Here is a 24532-nt window from a genome sequence, read left to right on the forward strand (position 1 = left end):
ATGGCATGCACTTAGTTTAAATACTCACATAATATCACACGCCATGGTTAAATGTAAAGCCATCTATGAAACAGTGTATTATAATAGTTGTAGACTTGAAAGAAGATATTTCCTGATTAAAACAAGCTTAAGGCTGGCTCTGATGACATGGAGGGTAAAACTGAGTTCCCTGCCATGGGGCCCAGCCTGAACCAGGCAGGTTAGGATCCAAGGTAAACCAGCACGACCGCGGCCCAATCCCAGGTACCCTTGGGATGAACCAGGCCTACGCCTCAGTAGGTAGCCCTAGGGAAATAATGCTTTTTGCATGTGTAAATGATTTATAGTGGATTTATTAGTGGTGTATACCATTAACACCGATACTTGTTCGATATTCCCCAGGCTTGTTTGACTTTTAAAGTTGCTGTAGGTCATAAGCAGTGAGCAGGGCATGCAGGCTGCATGTAGACCTCTAATGTGCTTTAAACTGCCTGAATGAGGAGAGAAAGCACCTGAAACATGCGTGGAATGATAATAATTTATGAAGAACATTGACATGTCTTCGCTTTCTAACTAACTACACCTACAGACTAATGGCTGTACTCACAGACATCATTATGTAGTGCTTATGTGTATGTGTGAGAGTGAGAGAGAGCAAGAGAGAAGCTGCATGTGAATGTGAGAGATACAGCGAGAGGAGGAGGGAGAGAGAGGGAGGAGGGAGAGAGAGGGGAGGGAGGAGGAGGAGGAGGGAGAGGGAGAGAAAGGAGGAGGAGGAGGAGGAGAGAGAGAGAGAAAGGAGGAGAGCGAGGAAGAGAGAGAGCAAGGGAGAGAGAAAGAGGGGGAGAGAGAGGAAGAGAGAGATAGAGGACCGAGAGAAGAGAGAGCTTGTGTATTTGTGTTCGTAGGAGGCTGTGCTGCTCAGACATTTTCGTCATCGATACAATCAGAATATATTGGTACTGGCATAAAACCACAAAAGTTGCGAACTGTCTAACCACTCGACATGGACTGTCACATCGTAAGTAGTGTCTTGATGGAAACGTTTATTTAATTGTATACTGTTACAAAACTGATTAAAATATTAATCATTCTGCACTGTATGATAAATTCGAGACTAATTCTGAAATTTCATATAAATCATACGATTTATTGGGATAGCTTTATTTTTAATTTATTTTCTTCCAAGTTTGCATTGTCTAATGTCATTAGTCTCACGTCTGAATGCCTGTTGTGGTACAGGGACCGGTAACGGTTCTGAAACTTAGCTAAATATCATTGCATCGTCAATGTTACATCTGCCATGTCGAAGAAACAAGTGCGAAGTGTTCGCGAGTGAAACTCCACTTTTTTAGACAAAATAACTAATTTGAATAAGACTTCTTGGAAACTGACTTCTGTTCGTATGCTTTGGAAACACGAAGTATTTGGATTCCGTGTTTTTTTTTTACTTTAAAGTACCGCTCTGTCTGTCGAAGTTGGGGAGAGATGCTCTTGTGTCGCTGTGGATTACGCATCCGAACTCCAGCTCTCGGGCGGACGCCGGGAGCTCGCAGCCGCTCGCTGCGCTCGGCTTCAGGCGTCTTTGTTAAGTGCGTTTCGGTGCCACCGGTAGCGCATCAGTTTGGGTGCCACCTATGCTATCAGAACCGTTTCCTTCCGTGGTTAAAGTTAGGGATTAGAGTCTGGCGACGCCCTTGGGCTCAGTAGAAAGAAGGACCAAACTCGCGTGATAGAGCGCGTAAACAAGAAGGGAACCAGATCTGACACCTCAGCGGAATTCCGGCACTTCAATTAACTACCGTTACTCGTTTTAGCAGGACGTGCTTTCAATTGTTCTTAGTGCTTACTTAGCGTTCACATAAGACACGCAATGTAGGTATGTCCCCTTCGCCGAAAAGCATTTTTGGAGGAGCACCATAGTTTTGCACAATAATAAATACAACGAAAATATTGCCTGATTGAGGGTATTGGCAAAGCTTTCCTTTGTTAACGTAAACTAGAGCCTTTAACTATACCGTCTATATCAGCATTTAATTGTGTGAAATAAAACAGAGCACAGCCCTATAGACTAACCTTTATTAGGTATGACGTGACTTGACTAAATCCATACAGTCCATTACCTCTGCTAAATGCATAATTAGGGTTAAGCTGGCTTTGCTCTTTATACAAGTTATAAGTTACAGGGGAACAATAACACCCCACCCCCAAAAAGTAACAACTGTTTCTGGATGCAGGAGTTATCTGAAGTTCACAGAGTTTGCTTTGGCATCTCGTTGAAGACGGGGGAGCGGTGGAGAACAGCGCTGTCCGCCTGCGGAAGTTTGATAGGGGAATTTGGGCCGGGAATTCAGCAGTCAGATGGGGAGCTAATGAATGGATCCTGAGGAGGTGGGCGGACACCCTCCCACGCACAGCGGGGTTCAGCGGGGAGCGCGCACCGCCGCGTCTCCCGCACGACGCGCTTCCTCCGTGCCCGCCGCGTCTGCCGGGGGCGCGTATTTTCGGCCGGAACTCACGGCCACCGGAGAGGGAGGGTCTGAGGTTGCGGCGGACACGTGCAGGGTGCTAAGTGTTTAATAACGACAATAACATCATTTCATAACCGGATCCTGACGAACGAAATACTGCAAGGGAAGCACAGCACCTCCTCCTCCTACTCCAAGCAGAGGCCGTATGGGGTGTGTGCTGCTGTCTGTGCTGTTACATACGGCACCCGTTTAAAGCTGGAGACTTAGGGGTGTAAACTCCATCTCTGAGACCCCCAGTAAAATCCCTAATCTGGGAACTTGTTTTTTTCATGCTACTGCACCCTTTGGTTGTGTTTAGTTGTGTCTGAACCTGAACAGGCATAGAAATGCACAAGACTCTTCTCAAGCCTGTTAATAACCATTACAAAAAAGAGGCCTTTTGTCATGAAACATGTGCACCTGTGAGCTTCACATCAAAGGCTGTTCTCTTGTTTAAATGCATGACCCTCCCTGACAGACCTTTCATGGTGCACATGCAGACGATAACAAGAACAACTTCCTCAGAAGCAGGAAGCACCTGATGTTCATCTGCTTTTTAAGCATTCTCTTCGTAGCAGTTCTTATCCCAGAGCAGCCTCCAGCCTCCTGGAGTCCTCACATACAACTGAGATTAGATTCAATGTGCTGGAAGTCGCTTTGGATAAAAGCGTCTGCCAAATGAATAAATGTGAATGTAAATTACAAACTACGTGCCAGGTTGTTGGTAATGCACCAATGCAAATACCATTAAATTTATCTCCAGGTTATTAATGCTTTTTCTTGACTTATTAACTAATATTTAATTACAATTATTTGGTAATTTTTCAATTATTTGTGTGAAGGCATTTTCTGTCAGAAAGTGCTTCTTTTTTTAGAAAGTCTGTTTTTATGGCAGTTATTTTTGAATATAGAGATAAAGGACTTAATTACAGTCTGCTAGTCTAATCGGAATTTATCATTTCTACACATGAATTTAGCAGGTAGAAACAGACACTCAAATATTAATCAGACAATGGAGTTATGCATGGACTATTTCATTTTCTCAGCCTCAGTTTTTTCTTATTCATTTTTTATGCAGCACAAAAAGGCATCACAGTAATGTGTTTGATTTTGGTTTAAATATTCATCAGTACAGGAACAGAGGATGTTCCTCTTTCCTAAATGTAGACTGTACACCTACATTAGGAGTAAAGTCCACATTTATAACATCATTTCCTTTGAAACGTGGTAACTGCTGGCCTGCGCTCTGGTAATGTGGAAGAAATCGTGATAAATACGGTTCCTGTGAGGACAAATGGATGTGAAAATTGCACCCTTACCCTGGACGTGTTCACTGTGCAGCTGCATGCTACACCTCCTCTCCACTAGGGGGAGTATCACACAGATTCCCTGCTGCAGACTGGACCCCTAACCCAACGGAGCACTGCTACTCCTTACTGTACGGACTGCCCTCCAGTCCCACAGTATTTACCCATGACCACCTGGGGCAATGGCAGAGAATTCAGGAATGAAAGTGGAAATATAGGAATGCATTAGGAATATGCGACTTTCATTCAGTAGCGAGAGGAGAAGGAGAAGTTGTGCCTGGGTCTGTGACTGGTTATACCACAGGCATGTGCCCTGGCTTCGTGTTTTTAAAAAGGGCACAGAAAAATGTTCTCAACATGTCAGTCTCTGCCGTTATGGATGAACTAGCTTCTGCATGGCGTCTCCACTGAAGCCACACAGTATATTTTACTGCTTACGTCCAAGGGACAGGCTGGTGAAAGCCACAAAGCTGCTGAAGGAGTGGTCCTGACTGTAATAACCCCTGGGAAGTGTTAGCGACAGCACTGATCACTCAAACTCCATTTTTATCCTCTCAAACAGGGAATGAGCTTGCACTGTGCACAGTAAATTAGCTTACTGAGAACTCCAAACCAACCCTCTTTTTACGTTTTAATTTTGTTAGTCAAAACAAATTTGCATGGCTGCTTTGTTACTGAACTGTTGCCATGGCAACTGCAGAAGGCATATGGTTCGGATGTTGCTCTGTTGTGTAACATTGTTGCTGGAGTCGGAGTCGGAGTCGGAGTCGGAGTCAGAGGCATGCCCCCCCCCCCCCACCCCCCACCCCCCATATATGGTGCTTCAGTGCTGTTTAGACCTTTATCTTTAATCAAATCCTGAAATATTGTTCAAAAACTATCCTGTTGTTGAGCAGCTGTCAATAATTGAGTGATGATTTATGGATTGATGATTTACTTTATGCAGAGAAAATCGTTTTGTTAAAAGCTTTTTGGTGGCAGTGCAACGTGAATTTGCCTGTTTCAGTGATTTGTCTGGTTAATGTGACTGTAGTTTTTTCACCTAATGTTTAATCAGTCTTTACCTTTAGGGACAGCCATTGTCTGTTCATTTTTCCAGCTTTTCTTTCGACTCCTTTTCATTTCATTTTCCTTTTCTCAAAATATTTCCTATAGGATGTCAGATATTCCCATAACAAGCAAAATATTTTGGGGAGGAAAAAAGGAGCAGTGTTTTGGCATGTTTTTCTGATCATTTTGCTGGAAGAGTGGGGTCCTGTAATGGCAGGCATCACTCCCTGACTTGCTTAAACCAATGAGAAGACTTTGCTTCCTACATGAAATCAGGATGATTGGCTGAAATCAGTGAGTCACTGATAACCTGCGCTAGCTCCACCCATTACAGAGCGCGCTGAGCGTCACTCTGCAATCAGGGCACTGCACACTGATGCCCCTTGTGGCCAACAGGAGGAGTGCGGCCAGCCTCAGGAGGAGGAGGATGTTATGGACATCCCACTGGACGACCCCGAGGCCAACAAGGCCGCCGCCAAGATCCAGGCGGGCTTCCGCGGTCACATGACCCGGAAGAAGATGAAGGACGACAAGCCCAGGGAGGAGGTGAGCAGCAGTGGCGATGCCCTCAACGGCAGCCGGAGGGACTCAGGTCAGTGGCCAGCCACACTGGACACGGTGGTAAAAGGGGATTTCACCCGGCCAGGGGGACTCAGATCAGTTGGCTGACACACTGGACAGGGTGGTAAAAGGGGATTTCACCCGGCCAGGGGGACTCAGATCAGTTGGCTGACACACTGGACAGGGTGGTAAAAGGGGATTTCACCCGGCCAGGGGGACTCAGATCAGTTGCCAGCCACACTCGACAGGGTGGTAAAAGGGGATTTCACCCGGCCAGGGGGACTCAGGTCAGTTGGCTGACACACTGTAAAGGGTAGCCAGTGAGGAGGGCACACAGTTAAGTGCATACCTTCATTACACTGGTATGAGTCCCACTCTCACAGCGCAGTCACAAAGAGAGAATCCAAGCACAGGTTTCTGTTCAGAAATGGGAGTCCCACAACAGGGGGAATGAATAAATCAAAGTGGGGGAAGTATGGAGTCTGTAAGTCACAGCAACACATCACTACCCAGAATCCTCAATGTCCCTTTATTTCATAACTTGTGCCTTCCAAATACTAATACAAATGAAGGTTTGAGTGAGGGAGCACTGATGAATGTGCTCTCAATTATTAAATTGAGGGTTCCCATTAGGAAATTGAGGGCATTATTAAAATGGAGGGTCTACATTAGTGCAGTAATTTAATGGAATGAATTAGAGGCAGTGGCGATCCTAGACTCTGGGGGGGCCCCCAGGTAGAGAAGCCCATTGAGGCATATTAACTATTTGTATTTTGTACCCAGATGTGAATTAAATACAAACAAATGAACAAAATGAAATATATTGTTAGCTAGCTAAACTCAGTGAGCTAGCTGGATAGTTAGCTAGTGATAGCTAGCCAGCTATCAATACCATATGTAAGTTTGCTAGTAGGTTGCATATCAATCAGATGCCATTAAAACCTAAATTAACTTATAAGGCTTATATAGCCTATCTGTGGGTCATTTTGCAAATAGCAAATAACACTTGTCACCTGATTAGAAAATAAGTGTTTTAAGAGATGCCACAAGCTGTGACTCATCAGAACAGTAATGGTTAATGAGATGAACTGACACCTTACCTACCTAGCTAACTTTAGCACATTTACCTGAACAGACGGTATAAAGTAAAATCAATCTAATCATGGTGTATTTATTTATCATAACTATATCCATTTACCACTGTCCTGGTGTTGTTTTTCCTACTCTTCTCATGTTTTCTTTTATTTATGGTGACCAGAAAGGTATGTTTGTTTCATTGCACTGACAGTTACACCTAACATTGTATGTATGACAGCTTGTATGTAGCTTACAGGTAGCTAGCTGACTGTCCTAACTAACGATATACAGCTGTCATATGGCAGCTAGAAGGGGCCCCACTTAGGGGGTTTTTGGGGCAGCGGCGGTGCATTGTATAGTGCCTTTATGGGAGGTTTAAGGGGGTTTATAGTTGTCATTGCAAAATGTGCCAATATGAGTGGCCATCGGGGGGCCCCTTTTCCCAATTTTTTTTGGGGGCCCCAAACATTTGCCTGGTTTGCCTGTCCTGACGGTGCGCCCTTGATTAGAGGGGTGGTTCTTAATCTTTTTTTGGAGGATGGCTTGCTGTGCCTTCCACGAATATTTTTTGTTTCACAATTCAGTGATCACTCCACATGTCGCCTGGGACGTTGGCTCTTAGCCCCAGGGGTGTGTGTACCCCCAAGGGAAAGACGCTGAATTAGAGCGTGATTATTTGGATTTTGTAGCCTCTCTGGGGCTCTGTGGAAAATGAAGGGAAGGGCTGGGATCGCTCTGCATCCGAGCGTTGAGTGAGTGGGGATTATGACATCATAAACACAGGGGTCTAACAGACAGTCTTATGCAAAAGCTGCAAGACTCTCATTAAAAGCCTTTTAAATCTGCCTTTTATTTCAGAGGTGGAATTCATCACATTCCCTGTTACAGGAAGGAGTTCCCTGCTTCCTCAGGCAGTCTCTCTCTCTCTCTCCCCTCTTCACATGATGATCAATACATTTTTAATTGCCATTTATAAATAATTTAGATTTATCATGTAGAGCTGCGTACTTTTAAGTGTTGCCATTTGTAGATTTCTAATTAGTTAACATGACCAGAATTCCAGTGAGGAGGAAACCGTAATTAATTCCAGCCATCATAAATTAATCACCTGGAACTGTGATTACCACTGCCAGAGAGACATTCTGGCTGAAATACTAATCTCATGTTTTTCATGCACGTTGCTGAACTGCTTTACCTGTAGAATCAGGAGCACCAGGCCAACACAAGTTAAACACATATTACTTGACTGGATTGTTGAATAAAAAAACAACCCCATTAAAAAGGAAGAACGCGAGCTCAGTATGTTTGTAACCCGCTCCCGCAAACACGACAGCTGGCTGGGGGATTTATTCCTGTCAAAGATCTGAGGAGTTTCTGTAATCAGCAGTTCCGGGAGAAAACACATCCTGACGAATCTGCTCTCTGTGGACTTGGTTCATATTTCCAGAAAACCGCTCCCATTTGGAAAGCAACAGAGTTTATCCAAATACAGTATTTCTCTTTTTTTTTAAAAGCAGAGCTCCGTTTCTATTATTAATTATTATTATAATGTTTTTATTATTATTATATAAAAAATGTAATGCGTCACTGAAGCTCTACCTAAACGTAAAGTAACTGAAAGCAAAAAATATCTGTTGGCGAGTCTGACGAGCCTCATCTGTTACAGAACAAGGAACAAATGTATCAATATCATTCATCTCTCACATGGGAAAGCAGAGATCACCATGCTGGGTGAAAAATATGAAAGAACTGTACATAAATAACTATGGCTCCTACTTCATGGCTAATACTCAGAGTCTGTTGTTGCTGAGAGCTGAGATAAAGACAGCATCATCTGATGATTATCATGATGCTGATGTTGTTATGTTTCTCACATACGTGGCAGGTGTCACAAAACTGTGTGACAAAACTCCCAGTAAAGGAAGTGATGTGACAGTCTGCAGTCATCTCTGATAATTAGGTGGAGCCGAGCTCGAGCTGAAGCGAGTGGGTGGAAATGAGTGCTTCACTCTGTGACCGAGTGGAACAGTGCAGCCAGGTACAGACTACAGACCCACCTGCCTGCGCTGACAGGACTCATTTCCAGTGAAGCAGCAGAAGGCTGCAGTTCATATGAAGTGTTTCTTCTGCAAAGTCCTTTGAATTTCTGTGTTGCATGATGAGCCATGTAATCATAGATAAGAATGGTGTCATTTCAATATAATTTCATAGGATATATAGGATATATATATGTGGTTTCTAAACATTTCCATGAAAAATGTTCTGTAAACTGAATTTGAGATTTTGTGGATATTTTCTCATGTAATTTATGGCTGTTTCATGGCTTAAAACTCAGGAATGCAGTCAGAGACAACCCCGGACAGGTACACCAGACTGCTACAGTGGACTGCTGCTCTGGCCTGCTACACTCAGTTTGTCTTTGAACTAACAGTGTAATATAGGACATGCAGGCAGAATGTCCTCCTAATTTCACATGTAGGCACAAACCTCACCAAGCCTAGATTTCACTCCTCTCCCTGGATTGGTCAGGGTCCTCTGCCCCACCCTTGGGGAAGGCCAGGCAACCGCTACCCAATTTAGGCCTTTCCTTAGCAACACCAACCTAGTTCTTGGTTGCTAAGTGTCTTTGGTGTGGAGGTGTTATTTTTAACTCCAGGTGCATCTACTGGTCCACTGCGTCAAGGTAGGATTAATGTGCACTGTCGTGGAGACATGCTCCTACGAACACAAACCTTCCAGAAGCAACCCCTCCTCCAGGAGATCAATTTATATTAATCAACTGTAAAAAATAATGGCCTACATCTAGAACAAGCTAGTCCCACATACGTCAGCATCATCTTCATGCATAGGTAACTGGGGTAAGAGCAGTGGTCGTACTGGTTCCCATTTCTGTTTTACAATTAAGACATGCACATCCCTTTCAGTACAGTCAGCCAAAGCATGTTTTGCATTATTTTACAGTTATAATGACACGTAATTTTAACTGAATCACAAGTAACGGAACAACATAAAACACAATGTTTTATTTTCTGGAAGAAAATTGCGAGGCCTCATTGTAATCTTTAATGGTCTAATTTTCTGATAATTGGCCATCTTAAGGAACACCAGATCATTTCCTTAATCCTCCTCCTTTCAGCAGGTGAGATCAGGCAGGTGAGAGCATCATCTTGAGCCCGCTGAAAGGAGAGCTTTTTCATTGCGTGTAATTTTGTAAATTTCTGCTTTGCACCCCTCTCCCGTGGCACAGCTCAGCGTTCCGCTCTCACCCCCCGCCTGGTACGGGCGAACCCCCACAGGGTCTGCACGTGCTCAGCAGCAGGGACGGCCAGCTCCAGTGCTGAGCGCAGCTCATTAAGGGTGTCTGTTTGGCTGCTGCTCTAAGACTGTGTTCTGGGTCTCTGAAAGCGGGTCTCCAAACGAGCTGCTCACCCACTTGTGTAATTCACACTGTTTTAATAAAGTGGAGGAGACATGGTGTACTGTGTCCCACATGACGAACCGCCTCGCATGGATGGCCATGAAGTGGGCTATGACGCAATGAAACGCACGTGTGTGTGTGTGTGTGTGTGTGTGCGTGCGTGCGTGCGTGATATACTTTCCTCCTCCATTAAGGCTTGGTTGAGGAGCAGTGCAGCCATTCAATGTAGTTGGATGTACAAAATCCTTCTACGTCTTTTGCCTTTTATAGACCATTGGCCTAGAGTGTTTGCACCATACACTGTCTCTGAACGTTCATTCTATAATGCCTACTGCTTTCCTACACAAATCTTTGTCATTTCTACTGTAGCTCCAATCAGGCAAACATGTTAAATGATAACTTTAGTAAACTGCTGTCAATTTATTTTTTTAGAGAAATGTCAAGTGCCTTTTACCATCCACAGTAATGTCCTTTGTGCATTTTTGTTGTTCTCTACATACAATGTGATTAAATGTTATCATGACTCTTTTCAGGTACCTTGGACAGAAAAGTTGTATTACAATGAATGGCCCTACATAAGCACCACATAAACACTCGTGTCAACTGACACACATTCTCATAGAGTGTCCATATCAAAGGTGACATTACTTTATTACCAAATGGGAATGTTAAGGTCATGTCACTGATAATATAGTCTATAAGCAATATCTATATTGGCTGTGATGACTGACATAACTTTTACGAGTGTTTATGTGGTGCATGTGACAGGGTTAAGTAGGTCCTACACTAACCCTTAATAGACTGAAAGCATTTTTGTGTTTGCCCTCTGGTCGGTGACCTGGGAAGGGGGTTTGAGTGACCATGCTGCCTTCAGGTTGCTGTGGGGTTTGTGTGTTTCAGAGCCAGCAGGATCAGAAGGAGTAGAGGCAGACGACACTGCAGCCCCTGAACAGTGAGGTTCAGACCCTAGCAGACAGCCACACATCGACTGCAATAACCACACCCCTCCTTCGGAAGAACAACCCTACAGACGTACAGTACACCTGGGGGCCATCGTACCATCAGAACTCTCACACAGCATGCATTTTTAATACTATCGGTGCACTCATCACGTACTGTGTAAAAACAGCAACAAATTAAAATAAGGTTTCTTACAGACACATTATTGGTATAAGCATAATCATTTGGAAAATGATTGATCATTTTGATGATATTCTGTCTGGTGTTCACCTACTCAGCTACTTTGAAGCTTATATACAATTATGCATCTAAAGGAGATAAGTGATAAGTACAACTATCTTTTCTAAGTTAATGTGTTAATCTGTCTTGATGGTTCAATGAATGGATCAATTTCTGTGTGACCCAATGCAATTATGTTTCTGTCATTATTTTATCCCATACTATATTTATTTGAGTGTTTGCGTAGACCAGTTTTGTGTTCTGATAGATTTTATTTTTCCCCACCTGTATTTCCATGTTTTAAAAAGTGAACAGTCCTGTAATGAGCTTCAACAACAAGAAAATCTGTTCAGAACCATTTGGTCACACAGCAGATAGTCTGTTTTCACAACAGTTTCCACAATCATTTCAGAAGGTTTCCAAAACACAGCAAACAGTATTCTCCCCCATCAAGCAACCTTCCAGGATAACAGCATGCACTTTGTTTTTTTTTTTTTGTAAATGTAGCTACTATCCATACAGAAGTACTATTTTGAATTCCTCCGTGTTTCTGGGTACCAGGAAAGTGTGCTGTGTATGTGTATGTTGATATGAATCTGCCATTTCCATTGAAGCAGGTGGATCAGAATGCAAATGTGTTGAATGATCTAGATTTGCTACATCAGCATGCTGCATGTCCCAAATGATACAAGACGTCTGTTACCTGTTGCAACTTTGTAATGATGTAACAGCTGTGGAAAATGAATAAATGACTACAACACGTTTGCCATTTCCCAGAATCCTCTCTTACTGACATCAGGGAGTGCTGAAGCAATGACAGCATTTTATGTTGCAAATCAGTAAAGGTCTTCAAAATACACACCGTTACCAGAATCCAATGGGATAAATTTTGACTTCCAAAGAGCAAGCACCGTGGCATGACTCCCAGTACTAGCAAAGAGATGATGCTTCCGGGGTTATTATGCAACAGAAAGGAAATATCTTTTTAAAAATACTATGCTAATCAACATAATTAAATATAACCATTTTGGCATTGCAGTGGTCTATCGTCAAAACTGAGAGGGTCAGGAGAGCCAAGCTGAGCGTTCCTTCAGAGATTATAATGGTCAATAACACAGCCTGTCACAATAAATCAGGACAAAAGGACAGTGTATTATTAATTGCTTTGCCATGAAATCCATAAATAGCCTTATGGAGTACAGCATTACAGCAAGGAGAGCTCATGTCCTCTATAGAGAATAGGGAGTCATTAGGAAGGTACATTCTGCAAATACTGGCAACTCCTCTGAGCACTGTGGCAACAGTCCAGCTGTCTCTAAAAAGTACAGAGAAGGGCAGTAAGACTGGTCCTGAATAGGGCTGTACCCACTCTGATAATTAATCCACAGTCGACCATATCCAGAGCAACTTCCATCACAATAGAGCATAAGTGTATCCATTCAACTTTAATGAGCAACAGTGTAAGACCAGGCTCACAACACTCCCAGACCAGTGAATGTGAGCATAACACTATTCAAGCCCTACCACAAGTTAAATTCTGCAACCTGACTAGACAATGGAAGCCAAGTACACTAGAACACAGAAAGCTAAATACAAAAATATAACCAAACAATTTCCCCCAAACTGGTGAAATCAAAAGAGGACTGAACTATGCTGGGTGATACTGTATCCTGACTAACGTGGCAGCCAAGAAGCCTGGTTAACTAGCTAGCATTAACCTTAGTGGAGCATTATCAAATTTAGCTAATATCTTAACTATGAAGACTTTCATACCGAAAAGTTATGCCTCTTCTGACAGGGCTTGCTATGATGAAGCACGATGACAGAGCTTGTACTAACCTGCAGTGTGCAAAGAAGCCTAAAATGATAGATGATTTTTTTTTCCCCTGAAACTAACAGGTTACATTTGTTCTACATTTTTTGTTTGGTTGAGCTTTTGATTCGCTATTTTTATCTCATAATCTCTGTTGATTAAAGTGATTGGTGCATTTTTTATCAGTGTAATCCTACCATCCTATAAAAAAAGGTTAAAACCGACTGTCAGAAACGTGTGCCACGTTCATCTCCGGTCCTGTGTAACAGAGGTTTGGAATGCTTTGTCTCAGGAAAATGAGAGGATTTGACTGAGGCATTTAAACTGTGATGGTCTCATAAGTCATGAACATGCTCTAATTGAAATGCTCATTCACACAACGAACACAAAGATAATAAGCTCTGAAAAGTCATCTCAAACTCAACACACATGGACACCAGTGGCTGACAGGCATTGACATACAACATTTGTACCATAAAGACTGTTTACAGAGAGGAATTCAATTACTAAATTTCAACTTTATGAGCAAACTGTCTGTCATGGATCATGAGTTATGCTGATAATAATGACTGTAATAAATATGTAATCAGTACAAATGACAGCCATAGAAATGTGTGATTCTTTCATCCATTATAAGTGGACTGTCTTAAATACATTAGAAAGTTGCTGCACCATTGTTATGAAATGTAAATAATGTGTTCTGGATGGTTAACTCAATTTAAGACTGCCCACAGCAGGCTTACAGCTGTATCCAACCCTTCCTGCCCGGCAGCCCTCACTCTCAGCTACTCTGTCCTGTATGGTGCTGAGGTGGTGATGTAGTGCTGTGATTAGCCCCTCCATTCAGAGGTGAATGGATGTGCATGAGTAGGCAGCACCAGTGACACAGCACCCCTACAGGCACTGGCTGGGAATGGCATACCAGCTGCACAGCTCATCTCCAGCAGTGCAATACGACTCCTCTGGGTCGGATCCTCCAAATCAGCGATTCCCAAATGCATGACAGCAATGTGTGACTTACAAAGACATTCACGCTTCAGCAACTAAATTAAACACACATTAAACACATTAAACAACCTCACACTAAACACTGCCCTGGCTGCTGCGCTGTGCATGTTATGTGGACATATGTGGGGAAAAAAGTTACTCCGTATTTAAACATTTGTTAGGCTCCGTTTTACTAAGAAGTGGGTCACAAAAATGTCCACCCTGGATTTCAGTTCATTAAAGAAATACAGTTTTAACCTTTATTTAGCACCCATTGCAAGTGGGTGAATAGGGTGGAAAACATGAGGAAATAAATAACACTCTTATACAGCCAAGTAACTCAAAGAAATGTAAAGAGGACATTTTTTGCTTTTACTTTGATAAATTGATTGTGTGCAGAGTACCATCAAATCAAACATTAAACAATCAAATTTGTTTGAAGGAGGTCAGAATAACCTCAATAAAAACTGGCTGAGCTCAACAGTCCTGTCTCAGCTGCCCACTCCTGAGCAGCAGTTTCTCGGACTCCCTAACCTGCGGACAGTCAGCGGCGCAGATGAGCCCCGACTGTCCGCTCAGGTGACCTTCCCAGCTGTGTCTCCCGCTGTGACCGAGACCCTGTTCCTCCCTGCAGATAATTCCTGCGGCTCTTATCAAAGCCTGCAGCATGGGGACACGACTCACGCACACAGGCCCACCTCAGCCTTATCCTGTCAACAGAAATAAATGATGTGACGAGTCTAAACCGGGGGTATCACCACCGCGCCAGTGCAGAAATCCTCGTTATACAGCCTCTGACACACATGCGCGCACAAACAAACCGCAGCAGCCTCTTATTTCCACAGAGCTCTTTTCTCCCCTCCTCCGCAGAAGACGCGTGGCGGATTGGAGTCGATCTGGAAGCGTTTGGGCCCACCGTCTGCCCACGCTGCCGCCCACGCCTGTTTCCGCCGCGCGCCCAAGGCGTCCGCGTGGGGACAGATGCTGCCTGCCGGAGTTTGGAGTTCTGAAACCAATTTTCAGTGGTTTCCAATGGCAACGCGGAAGGCAGCCCTGCATCCACCCGACAGAGCACTGCTGCTCCTGCTGCCTGTTTAATGACTCTATATATAGTGAGCACGTCTGTAACAGGGAAACTACTGTAAAACATGACCTGAGATCCTGCTTCTGAAAATACAGCCGAGACATCGCATGTCATTAGCCAGGATGGAGCAGGGCCAGAAACAGCAATGGTGTGCAATATTTAACTTAGGAGTAATTTTGAACAGCTCAGCACAACACCCCTGGTCCAGTTGTGGCAGTCATGAATGCAAGCGCACACACAAATGCATATTGGCAGAGAGTCAGCCTTTCGTATGTCCTGTCTTACATGCAGTTACCTGCAGAGTATAAAAGACCATCATGACACATTCTTCCTCTTTAAAGACTATTGTAAACAGACTGCGCTGATATGCAGCTGCATCCATTTGTCCTGTACTGTGCCTCAGGGAGCAGCATCCCAGCGGACTCAGGAGAGGGACTGGCAGACAGGGCCACGCTAATTATCCAGCTGCATATAATGCTAAATATATATAATAAAATATAAAATAAGATACGATTTAAGACAAGCCATTTTCACCGTCTTCCCTGCAAATTCATGCAACATAATGTTCCACGAACTAACTAAGCTCAGATGGATATAAGACGCAGTTATTGCATAAAAACACTTATTTTGAAGGTTTTTTTCTTTAAGCATACGACTCCGCGTGGGGCGCTAATCAGGGCTGCATCCTGCCGCACAGTCAGCGCTGCAGGTCTGGCCTGGCAGATCTCACACAGCCTGCGACATCAGCAGCTCCGAGCGCTCGTGGGCGTGCTCGTTTCGCGCAGGGCCGCTAACCCCGTTACCCTGGTGGCCTCGCGGCTCCCGCTGCCTGCGGACAGCTGGCTGTCTGACTCAGCCGATTTGGCCAGGTCGCAGCTCCCCTCACCCGAGCCTTCATCTCTCTCTCTGCACTCACTCCGCATGCTGCTCTGCACTCCAGACCTTCTCAGTCCTCCACTAACTACAGTACAACCAGCCAAAACCAGCCTAAACAAGTCTAAACCACAACTCTCTCTCTGACTGTCTCCCCTTCCGTGAGATACATGTCAAGACAGCAGGCCCCTCCAAGCACAGAGGGTTGGCCATGCAGGGCGATCAGGAGAAATGAGCACATTCACTAAATACAGGGCGTACAGGATTAGCTAGTGTGGGCCAGCACCACAAAGTAACCGACACAGCTCTGTTACAAGGCTCTTTTCACTCCCTTAGATCTTTGGTTTGCTTTTATTTGTGCTTTCCAAAGGTTTTGATAGTAACAACAAACAAGCAGAACAAAAAATCCATCGCATAAATATTACCTCTTTATCTGCCACATATGCCTGGAGCATGGATTACACCGTCATGCTGCAAGAACGTACAACACGCTGTGTTTCTGCACCGCTAGCTAACTGAAGCTGGCTAAGCTAACAGGACCCAGCGAATCAGGACAAAAATTCTGTGACGTCATGAAAACACTGTAGCAAGACCAATTTTTCAGTGCATTTCCTTTTCTTTATCTGATGTCAAGGGCATCCTAAAACATGGCACTGGGACTTTCTAAGAAATTGCAAAGACATTTTTGTTGAATTAATTTACCTTCTGCCCTCCTACACTGTAGAGAACATGACTAATGATTAATGACTTTAATAACATTAGCAACAGCATCTACCATAGTAATGGTAGACTGTGTAAGAATATATGTACCGATAGCTACCGTATGTTACTAACAGACATCTCAGAGGTTAGCAGAGGTGAGGAGGTCACCAAGCCCATTAGTTTTGTAGTTCTGTGGAAACTCAAACGCAAACACTTTTCAGTGCTAAGCCATCATCACTTCAGTGGCATCACCGGGAAAGGAGTTTCCAAAGCTGACGTCAGCAATGACTCAGTGAGAATAAGATGGTCAAAATTACGCAATAATACATTTACGTCTACCCAACACAACTATTCATACAGATATAGATGTAAATACTGCACATCCTCACAATCATTTTGCTACTATTGCACCATTTGCACACGGATATAAAGAAAATATCAACAAGTGTACTAATAAATTCATATCTACGATCCACTGCTGATTACTGTTAGTGGAGGAGGGATGCCACGAGCAGCTGATGCAGAAAGGACGTGGTTAGCGGAATATAGTCGTGGACGGGACCGTTTATTTAAATTTACTTAATTTCCTAAGGATTAACTGAAAAACTCCTCCCGATTCTTGGTTGACTCCGAGAGCTGCGGCAGGTTTTTGTAATGAAAAAGCGCAGCTCTGAATGCGCTCAGTGCGGCTGGGGAAATCAAGGCGGGTGGGTCGTGTGTGTTAGCGGCTAACCGGCCCTTCTTACCAGCCAAACTTGTTTGTACCTCAGTGTGTAAATTGAATTTATGTAGCTACATCGGCACACTCAATAAAACAGACAGGAGTTTCACAGAGCAGTCCGAGGAGTGAGGGCGGACGAGGGAGGGAGCGCTTCTAAACAGCATGAAGTGTGCGCTCCTACGAACACAGGATATTGTTATGGTAGTCTCTAAACTCAAACCAAAAGCCATGAAACCGCTCTCTAAGGAAAAATGTAGCTACTTGACCTGCGTGTATCCTAAGGGTAGATGAATGCACAAACGGTGTAAGTGGAAATGTGGAACAGTAAAGTGTGTGTAATGTAGCGTTGATCGAAAGACAGAGCTTACCCCCAGACCTCAAAAATCATCCCGCTCTCTCGACGTCGTGGTTCGACATCTTACCGCCGGGATTGACACGTTAAGTTTTTTTTTATTGCTTTTTTAAATAGAGGGTTAACAAAATTAAGTCAAAGCGAAAAAAGCCAGGGAGAGTAAATAGTAGCAGTCACGATCATCCAGGTGCGCCTTACCTGAAAAGCCTCGTCTGAACTCCCACCTGGTCTTCACACATCACTTCCGTCTGCACATTATGCCGAGTGTGTGATGGAAAGCGGACTGTATCAACCACATGCATCGCACTAGAACTAGTATCAATATAACAATATTTAAATAATATTGGTATTATTTAAATATGTAAATATAACAATATTTGTGTATGTGTCGTGTATGTATATGTATTATGGGTGTTTGCATTTGTATTGGTACGAATCGATGTAATGATGTATTGTACTGAATCATACGGCATTTTATCGTATTGAATTCTTCAATCTATTCCGATGCATCTGTTGTTGAATTGGTATCGATATTGTATCCTATCGCTGTAGCCACGGTTACACCCCTAGTATGTATGTGTATATTAGTGACTTCATTGAAGAAAGTGCTTTGACAATCAAAACAGCCTGTCAAACAAGTTCAGCATGTTTAATGTTTATTTCAGTATAAGTGGTTCTTAAAGTACCTTCAGCTGTTCCTCTGGAAAGACTGATTTTAATTCCCTTAAAATCCTTTGTAATGAGGGAGATAAACATTATCAAAGATGGCGGTGACCTAGTACAGTCTGTGCAACAGAAACGGTAAGCATCCTATTTTACAGAGACATTTCACAGAAGTGCTGACATTTGGAATGTTGGGGTATGACGGCCACATGACAATTGTTACATTTTACGCTGGTGTAAACAAAGTGTTGGGTGAGTCATCGACAGTTATCTGAGATATGTGCCTTGCCGTTACATAACAGCAGAGAATAGGACAGTTTACAGAAAGAAACAGTCATCCTACAGTGAGCTACAGACATCTGCCTATTGTAAAACCATGAAGGATTTGATTTTCCACCCAAACTGCCCTCCTACCTTTGGATGACAGTCTGTGTGTATGTGTGTGTGTGTGTGTGAGAGACAGTTACCATACACACCTACTGGGTCTGTGTTCTAATAAGGCATATGTGGCGAAGCAGAAAGTGAGAACACACTAAAAGACACCCGTGTTTACCATCTTTTTACTTCACAATCCTGTTTAAGGCCTATGAAGGAAATGGCACAGAAAAGAGAAACACCTCAGGGAATGACACAACACACAGAGGACACAGAGATACGAGCCCTGCAGCGACTGGTTCAGAGAGCGCGATGGGGCTGCTGGGATTGCCCCCTTCCCCGTGGGGAGGACTGTGGTTGCAGACAGCAGTCTAACCTCTACTCAGTCATCGGTCTGTAGACAGAGCTGGGTGACGCACCGGTGTACAGGTGTTCAGAGTTCACCCCCTCAGGAAAGAGAGCTTTTTGATTCCTAAGCTTGGAGGACTGAGTTCTTGCCCCACTTATTTTGTAAAATGTGGAGGGTGGCAAATCAAACAATCCCCACATCACCTCACAGATGTGAAATCACAACAATATGAAGTACATTCATGAAACCAATTTCACAGATGGAATGTGAACTGAAACACCCAGCTAAAATGGCTCATTGTTGCGAATCTTAATTCACATCTGCACAACAGGAAGTGTGCGAGAGCTTAAAAAAAAACATACCTTGTTTTTCTGCTCTGCAAGCTTGGCACAACATCTCAACAGGACGGCATCTGGTGATACAGTGAAAGTGACCTACTGGCTATTACGTCACTTGGTGCTGCACCAATTTTTGTAATTTTATTTCTAGTTTTAGTATTTTCCCCACTCCTGGATTCTCTGCTTGTACTGCCTTGAGCTTACCTCTCCACACCTCTCTCTGTGCTTGGGCAGGAATGCAGATGTGAGACTAATGCAATCCTCCGATACACTTGTGCAGAACCAACAGCTACTCTTCACACTACAAATCCCACAGTGCACCACAGAGCAGCTACTCTTCACACTACAAATCCCACAGTGCACCACAGAGCAGTGAACACTGACTGAAGGATAGGCAGATCCCCGCTGACATCATCTGAGTGACTTGCAGGTGCTTCATGAGCCACTTAAGTATATAAAAGAAGCAGAGTGAGGGGACCCAGGCTGACGAAACCCACCCTTCCTCAGCCGAATGGTGCAATCAGAGCAGGTGCTTCAACCTGCTGAGCCACTCCGGACCCCTGCACCACACCTCCATAACACCTACCCAACACCAACATTTTGACATTACCTATCTATGCCTCCCTGGACAATGGTTACACAAAAGCATCAGAGTTTTTTCCCTGGTTTGCACTCTGAAATCAGGGAAAAAATGGGAAACTACAGCTGTGCTCTATTAGCATCCATACAGTTACTCTCACAACATCATCTGCTGTCAATGTAAAGCGTACAAGACCAGAAACATCTATATTTTACACTGCAGTTAGTGCCACTACAAGCCCGAAAGCCCCTCTGTGCCTCTCAGGAGAGACCCATCCGCAGGCGTGGGGGACAGTGGCTGGGATCAGAGCTCCAGCTCCACACAGCTTTGCAGGACAGCGCAGGATATGCAGACAGAGCGTTTCTTCGTCACCCCCAGCATCTAACCATAAGCAGGCACCCGCCCACTGACCGCTCTGTGCTGCACTTACTACACCACCAAGTACACCACTTTATGCCTCCTTGAAGTTTTCATTTTACATTTTCAAAGTCATATTTTGCTAATGGGCAGTAAGAGATTTCAAGTTTTCAGAATCAATCACAGATTGAAAACAAGGAAAAAAACATAAAATATGTGCTTCAGACATAAGTGCCTGAAGTGACACAAATAAAGAATATAAAACAGAATACAGTCCTGTGTAGTCCCCTGTGTGATGGGGCCATCGTACCTCTCTCACTGCTGTAATTGACTGCTGAAATGGGCCCAGGGTTTTCAGGACGTTGGTGTGTTTTTGCTGGGGAAGTGTCAGCTGAGAGATGCTTGTTTTGGCTTCAGTGAAACATATGTCTGTGGCGCTGCAGCCTTCTCTCCCCCCCGCTGTCTGAACAAACGACTCCCACAAACTCCACTGCTCACACTGCTGTCATACTCCACCAACAAAGTCTTTTACCCATATATATATATATATATATAAAAATAAGTTATCGCGCGTCCAAAAAAAGTGCTTTGTAGTTTTTTCAAAAAATATCTCTCTTTTTCTTCTGCCTTCTTCCTTGCACCGCAGGCTCTCCTCAGCGTTGGGGTTCATGACGGGGGTGCACTTCGACTGTAAGGCCCCAGAGCTGTCCCCGTGGAGCTCATGCACTCAGAGCGAGAGAGCCAAGGGGGGGGGGGGGGGGGAGAGGGGGAGGGGGGAGGAGGGAGGGGACGGGGGGGGAGGGCAGTGGGGTGAGGCGAAGGGAAGCAGACAGATCCCGCTATGCTATCACCATGGGGACGTCGTCTGAAAAGCCGCTGATCATCGGGGCGTCTTCGTCATCATCCACTGCAGGGGAAAGAGGGCAGGAGAAGGTGTGTTGGCACAGGGGTCAGGGGCAAAGCTGCTGCCATACGCGGGCGAACCGGAAGGTAACGCACCATCCTGACCGGCTTACTGCACCTGGCTGCCTGGCTCGCGCGCCGCTGCTATAAGCTAAAGGTTAGCTCGATGCTGAACCGCGAGGTGTGCACAGGGGAGGCAGGGAGGGTAGGGGGAGGCGAGGGAGGGAGAGAGCCGTCGGTCTTACCCAGCTCGTCTCCCGAGGAGAAGATGGCGGAGCCGAGGCGCGAGTTGTAGTGGCTGTTGGCGAAGGCGGTGAAGTTGTTCTGGAGACGGCGGTGGCGCAGGTAGAGGGCCAGCAGCCCCCCGCACAGAGCCAGCAGCAGCAGGAGGAGCACGGGCACCACCACCACCGCCACGTCCCCTGAGGAGCCCGACCGGGAGGCCGCGCCACCGCCCGGGCCTGCGGGGACCGACACGCCAGCGTCAAACACACACCATCGGCCCTCTCTGCGGCCTCTCCCCGCCGCGTCCCCCGCTCACCTGCGGCCAAGTCGCTGTACAGCAGCAGGGCTGGCTCTCCGCACAGCTGGGTGTCCACCAAGCAGCGCGCCTGCACTGAGAAGGTGTAGTTGTGGCCCACATGCAGGTTGCTGATCCGGAAGAAGGTGTCGGTGGTGTTGCCCAGGTAGGAGGTGGAGTTGCTGACGCTGTCGTACATGTGGACCTCGTACCCCTGCGGCACACACACCAGCCATCAGCGCTACTGAACGGCAACTTCAGGGACACAGCGCTTATTCACAGAATTTCATACTACACACTGTCACTGAGATTAAAAATTAACACAACGTTCCCAGCCAAATACGCCTGCCAAAACTACAAACAAACTCATACAGAAATGGTCTCCAAACACCCAATAAAAAGCAGGAACCTCATTCACAAGAGTCTAAAATACAGATAATAATTACAGAATTAAATAAATATTATCAGAGAAAATACATGAGCAAGGAAACTTCAAGGACAATAAAAGCTAAAATCATTAATGACTGACAGCTGATCTAAAAGATCAGATCAGCCTCAAGTTGCCCTGCAGGCACTGTGGCCCTCCGGGACCAGGGTAGAGTAGCTCTGCAGGCACTGGGGCCCTCCAGGGCCAGGGTAGAGTATCCCTGCAGGCACTGCGGCCCTCCAGGACCAGGGTAGAGTAGCCCTGTAGGCACTGCGGCCCTTAGGTAGAGCTGCCCTACAGTGCTGACTCTCACCCGGCTCTCGTTGAAGCTCCTCTCCTTGACGGCCAGGCTCTTCCAGAACAGGAAGACATGATCTTTCTCCGCCAGGATCTTCAGAGCATCTGGAGCTGGCAGGGGAACTGAGCAGCAGAGAGACACAGAAAGTTTAACTCCTGACAGAGCAGCGATTATACCGAACTGCTGGAGAAAGTGGAACTCCATCTGACACAACCCAATCCAATAATCCAATGCAACCTCTACCAGCACTACAATCTTCCCTTTATATGCACTGTGTGACACGTCAACCGAAACAGATTTAGACCACATTTTAAAGGAAGGGCTTATTTACACTGACAGAAAACATGTTGAGTGCCCTGCCGCCGACGAGGTGAGGATGAATTATTTCACAAGGTAGCTGGGAAGCAATGAGGAAGAGAAAATAACCCGAATTTTTAAAACCATTTTAAGAAGTTACATTAATTATCCATCTAACAATATGAACAATATATGAAATACATTTCTAATGTTTTTTTTACTTTTTTTACTCTACTAATCTTTAAGTGATTAAACACATGACTGATGGCAACTAGATAAAAACAGAAAACCAGTAAAACCTGTCAGACCGCTAACCCCCCCCCACTCTCTGCATTTCAGCACAGAGCATCCAGCAGGGGAGCAGAGGGAGCAGAGTCTGCACACACAGGCGGTGCAGCAGTGTGGTACCTGTGCTGAGGGTGTAGTGTGGTACCTGTGCTGAGGGTGTAGCCGTGTGGTACCTGTGCTGAGGGTGTAGCAGTGTGGTACCTGTGTGGTACCTGTGCTGAGGGTGTAGCCGTGTGGTACCTGTGCTGAGGGTGTAGCAGTGTGGTACCTGTGCTGAGGGTGTAGTGTGGTACCTGTGCTGAGGGTGTAGCCGTGTGGTACCTGTGCTGAGGGTGTAGTGAGGTACCTGTGCTGAGGGTGTAGCAGTGTGGTACCTGTGTGGTACCTGTGCTGAGGGTGTAGCCGTGTGGTACCTGTGCTGAGGGTGTAGCAGTGTGGTACCTGTGCTGAGGGTGTAGTGTGGTACCTGTGCTGAGGGTGTAGCAGTGTGGTACCTGTGCTGAGGGTGTAGCAGTGTGGTACCTGTGCTGAGGGTGTAGTGTGGTACCTGTGCTGAGGGTGTAGCCGTGTGGTACCTGTGCTGAGGGTGTAGCCGTGTGGTACCTGTGCTGAGGGTGTAGTGTGGTACCTGTGCTGAGGGTGTAGCAGTGTGGTACCTGTGTGGTACCTGTGCTGAGGGTGTAGCCGTGTGGTACCTGTGCTGAGGGTGTAGCCGTGAGGTACCTGTGCTGAGGGTGTAGCAGTGTGGTACCTGTGTGGTACCTGTACTGAGGGTGTAGCCGTGTGTTACCTGTGCTGAGGGTGTAGCAGTGTGGTACCTGTGCTTAGCGTGTAGCAGTGTGGTACCTGTGCTGAGGGTGTAACAGTGTGGTACCTGTGCTGAGGGTGTAGCCGTGTGGTACCTGTGCTGAGGGTGTAGTGTGGTACCTGTGCTGAGGGTGTAGCAGTGAGGTACCTGTGCTGAGGGTGTAGCCGTGTGGTACCTGTGCTGAGGGTGTAGCCGTGTGGTACCTGTGCTGAGGGTGTAGCAGTGTGGTACCTGTGCTGAGGGTGTAGCCGTGTGGTACCTGTGCTGAGGGTGTAGCCGTGTGGTACCTGTGCTGAGGGTGTAGCTGGCCTCCTTGCTCATGTTGCGCAGGCGCACGGTGACGCTGTAGCGGCCGCCGGGCTCCAGGCCTTTCAGGGTGTACTCCACCGTGTTGTTCTGCGTGCTCAGCTTGTAGCTGCGCTCCGTCTTACGCACTGCGTCCCGCAGGTGCACCACGTACGTCTGCGCAGACAGACACACGGACACACTGCTCACTTCCACACACTCCCTGCCACTTTACACACTGCGTCCATGCAGCCATGAACACCACATTTCATCCCATGATGGACTCATGCAACAAATAAAAGGTGTCTGAATAATGCATACATATGTATTACCTACAGCGTGTGTTATATGCTGTAAGTTTCCCTGGATCAGAGTATCTGCTAAATGACTTCAGTAATAGTGCTGTAGCACACAGCCTGAGAGTCCTGCTT

The 24532-nt window shown here is 45.5% G+C and overlaps 2 protein-coding genes across 3 annotated transcripts in view; one reads left to right on the forward strand and one right to left on the reverse strand.

Moving 5' to 3' along the window:
• Positions 1 to 819: 819 nt before the first annotated feature.
• LOC118783243 (neurogranin-like) lies at positions 820 to 11838 on the forward strand. Its single transcript, XM_036537006.1, has 3 exons — positions 820 to 1000; positions 5243 to 5438; positions 10803 to 11838. Exons 1-3 carry the CDS (start codon positions 986 to 988, stop codon positions 10856 to 10858), a joined length of 267 nt encoding a protein of 88 aa, XP_036392899.1. The 5' UTR covers positions 820 to 985; the 3' UTR covers positions 10859 to 11838.
• Positions 11839 to 21053: 9215 nt separating this feature from the next.
• Positions 21054 to 24532, reverse strand: part of LOC118783067 (sortilin-related receptor-like) — a 50666-nt gene continuing 47187 nt past the window's right edge. For both annotated transcript variants that reach the window (XM_036536741.1, XM_036536742.1), the window contains 5 exons: positions 24104 to 24278; positions 22439 to 22545; positions 21720 to 21912; positions 21424 to 21639; positions 21054 to 21182 (listed from right to left, as the gene is read on the reverse strand). In XM_036536741.1, coding sequence (XP_036392634.1) covers positions 21115 to 21182; positions 21424 to 21639; positions 21720 to 21912; positions 22439 to 22545; positions 24104 to 24278 — 759 coding nt within the window. In that variant the 3' untranslated portion in view covers positions 21054 to 21114. The remainder of the gene's footprint in view (positions 21183 to 21423; positions 21640 to 21719; positions 21913 to 22438; positions 22546 to 24103; positions 24279 to 24532) is intronic.

Source organism: Megalops cyprinoides, chromosome 9 (assembly GCF_013368585.1).
Source record: "Megalops cyprinoides isolate fMegCyp1 chromosome 9, fMegCyp1.pri, whole genome shotgun sequence".
NCBI classification, from domain to species: domain Eukaryota; kingdom Metazoa; phylum Chordata; class Actinopteri; order Elopiformes; family Megalopidae; genus Megalops; species Megalops cyprinoides.

Coding starts and splice junctions, on each gene's coding strand:
- LOC118783243 (XM_036537006.1), top strand. Junction 5,439..10,802: donor CGGCAGCCGGAGGGACTCAG/GTCAGTGGCCAG, acceptor TGTGTGTTTCAG/AGCCAGCAGGATCAGAAGGA.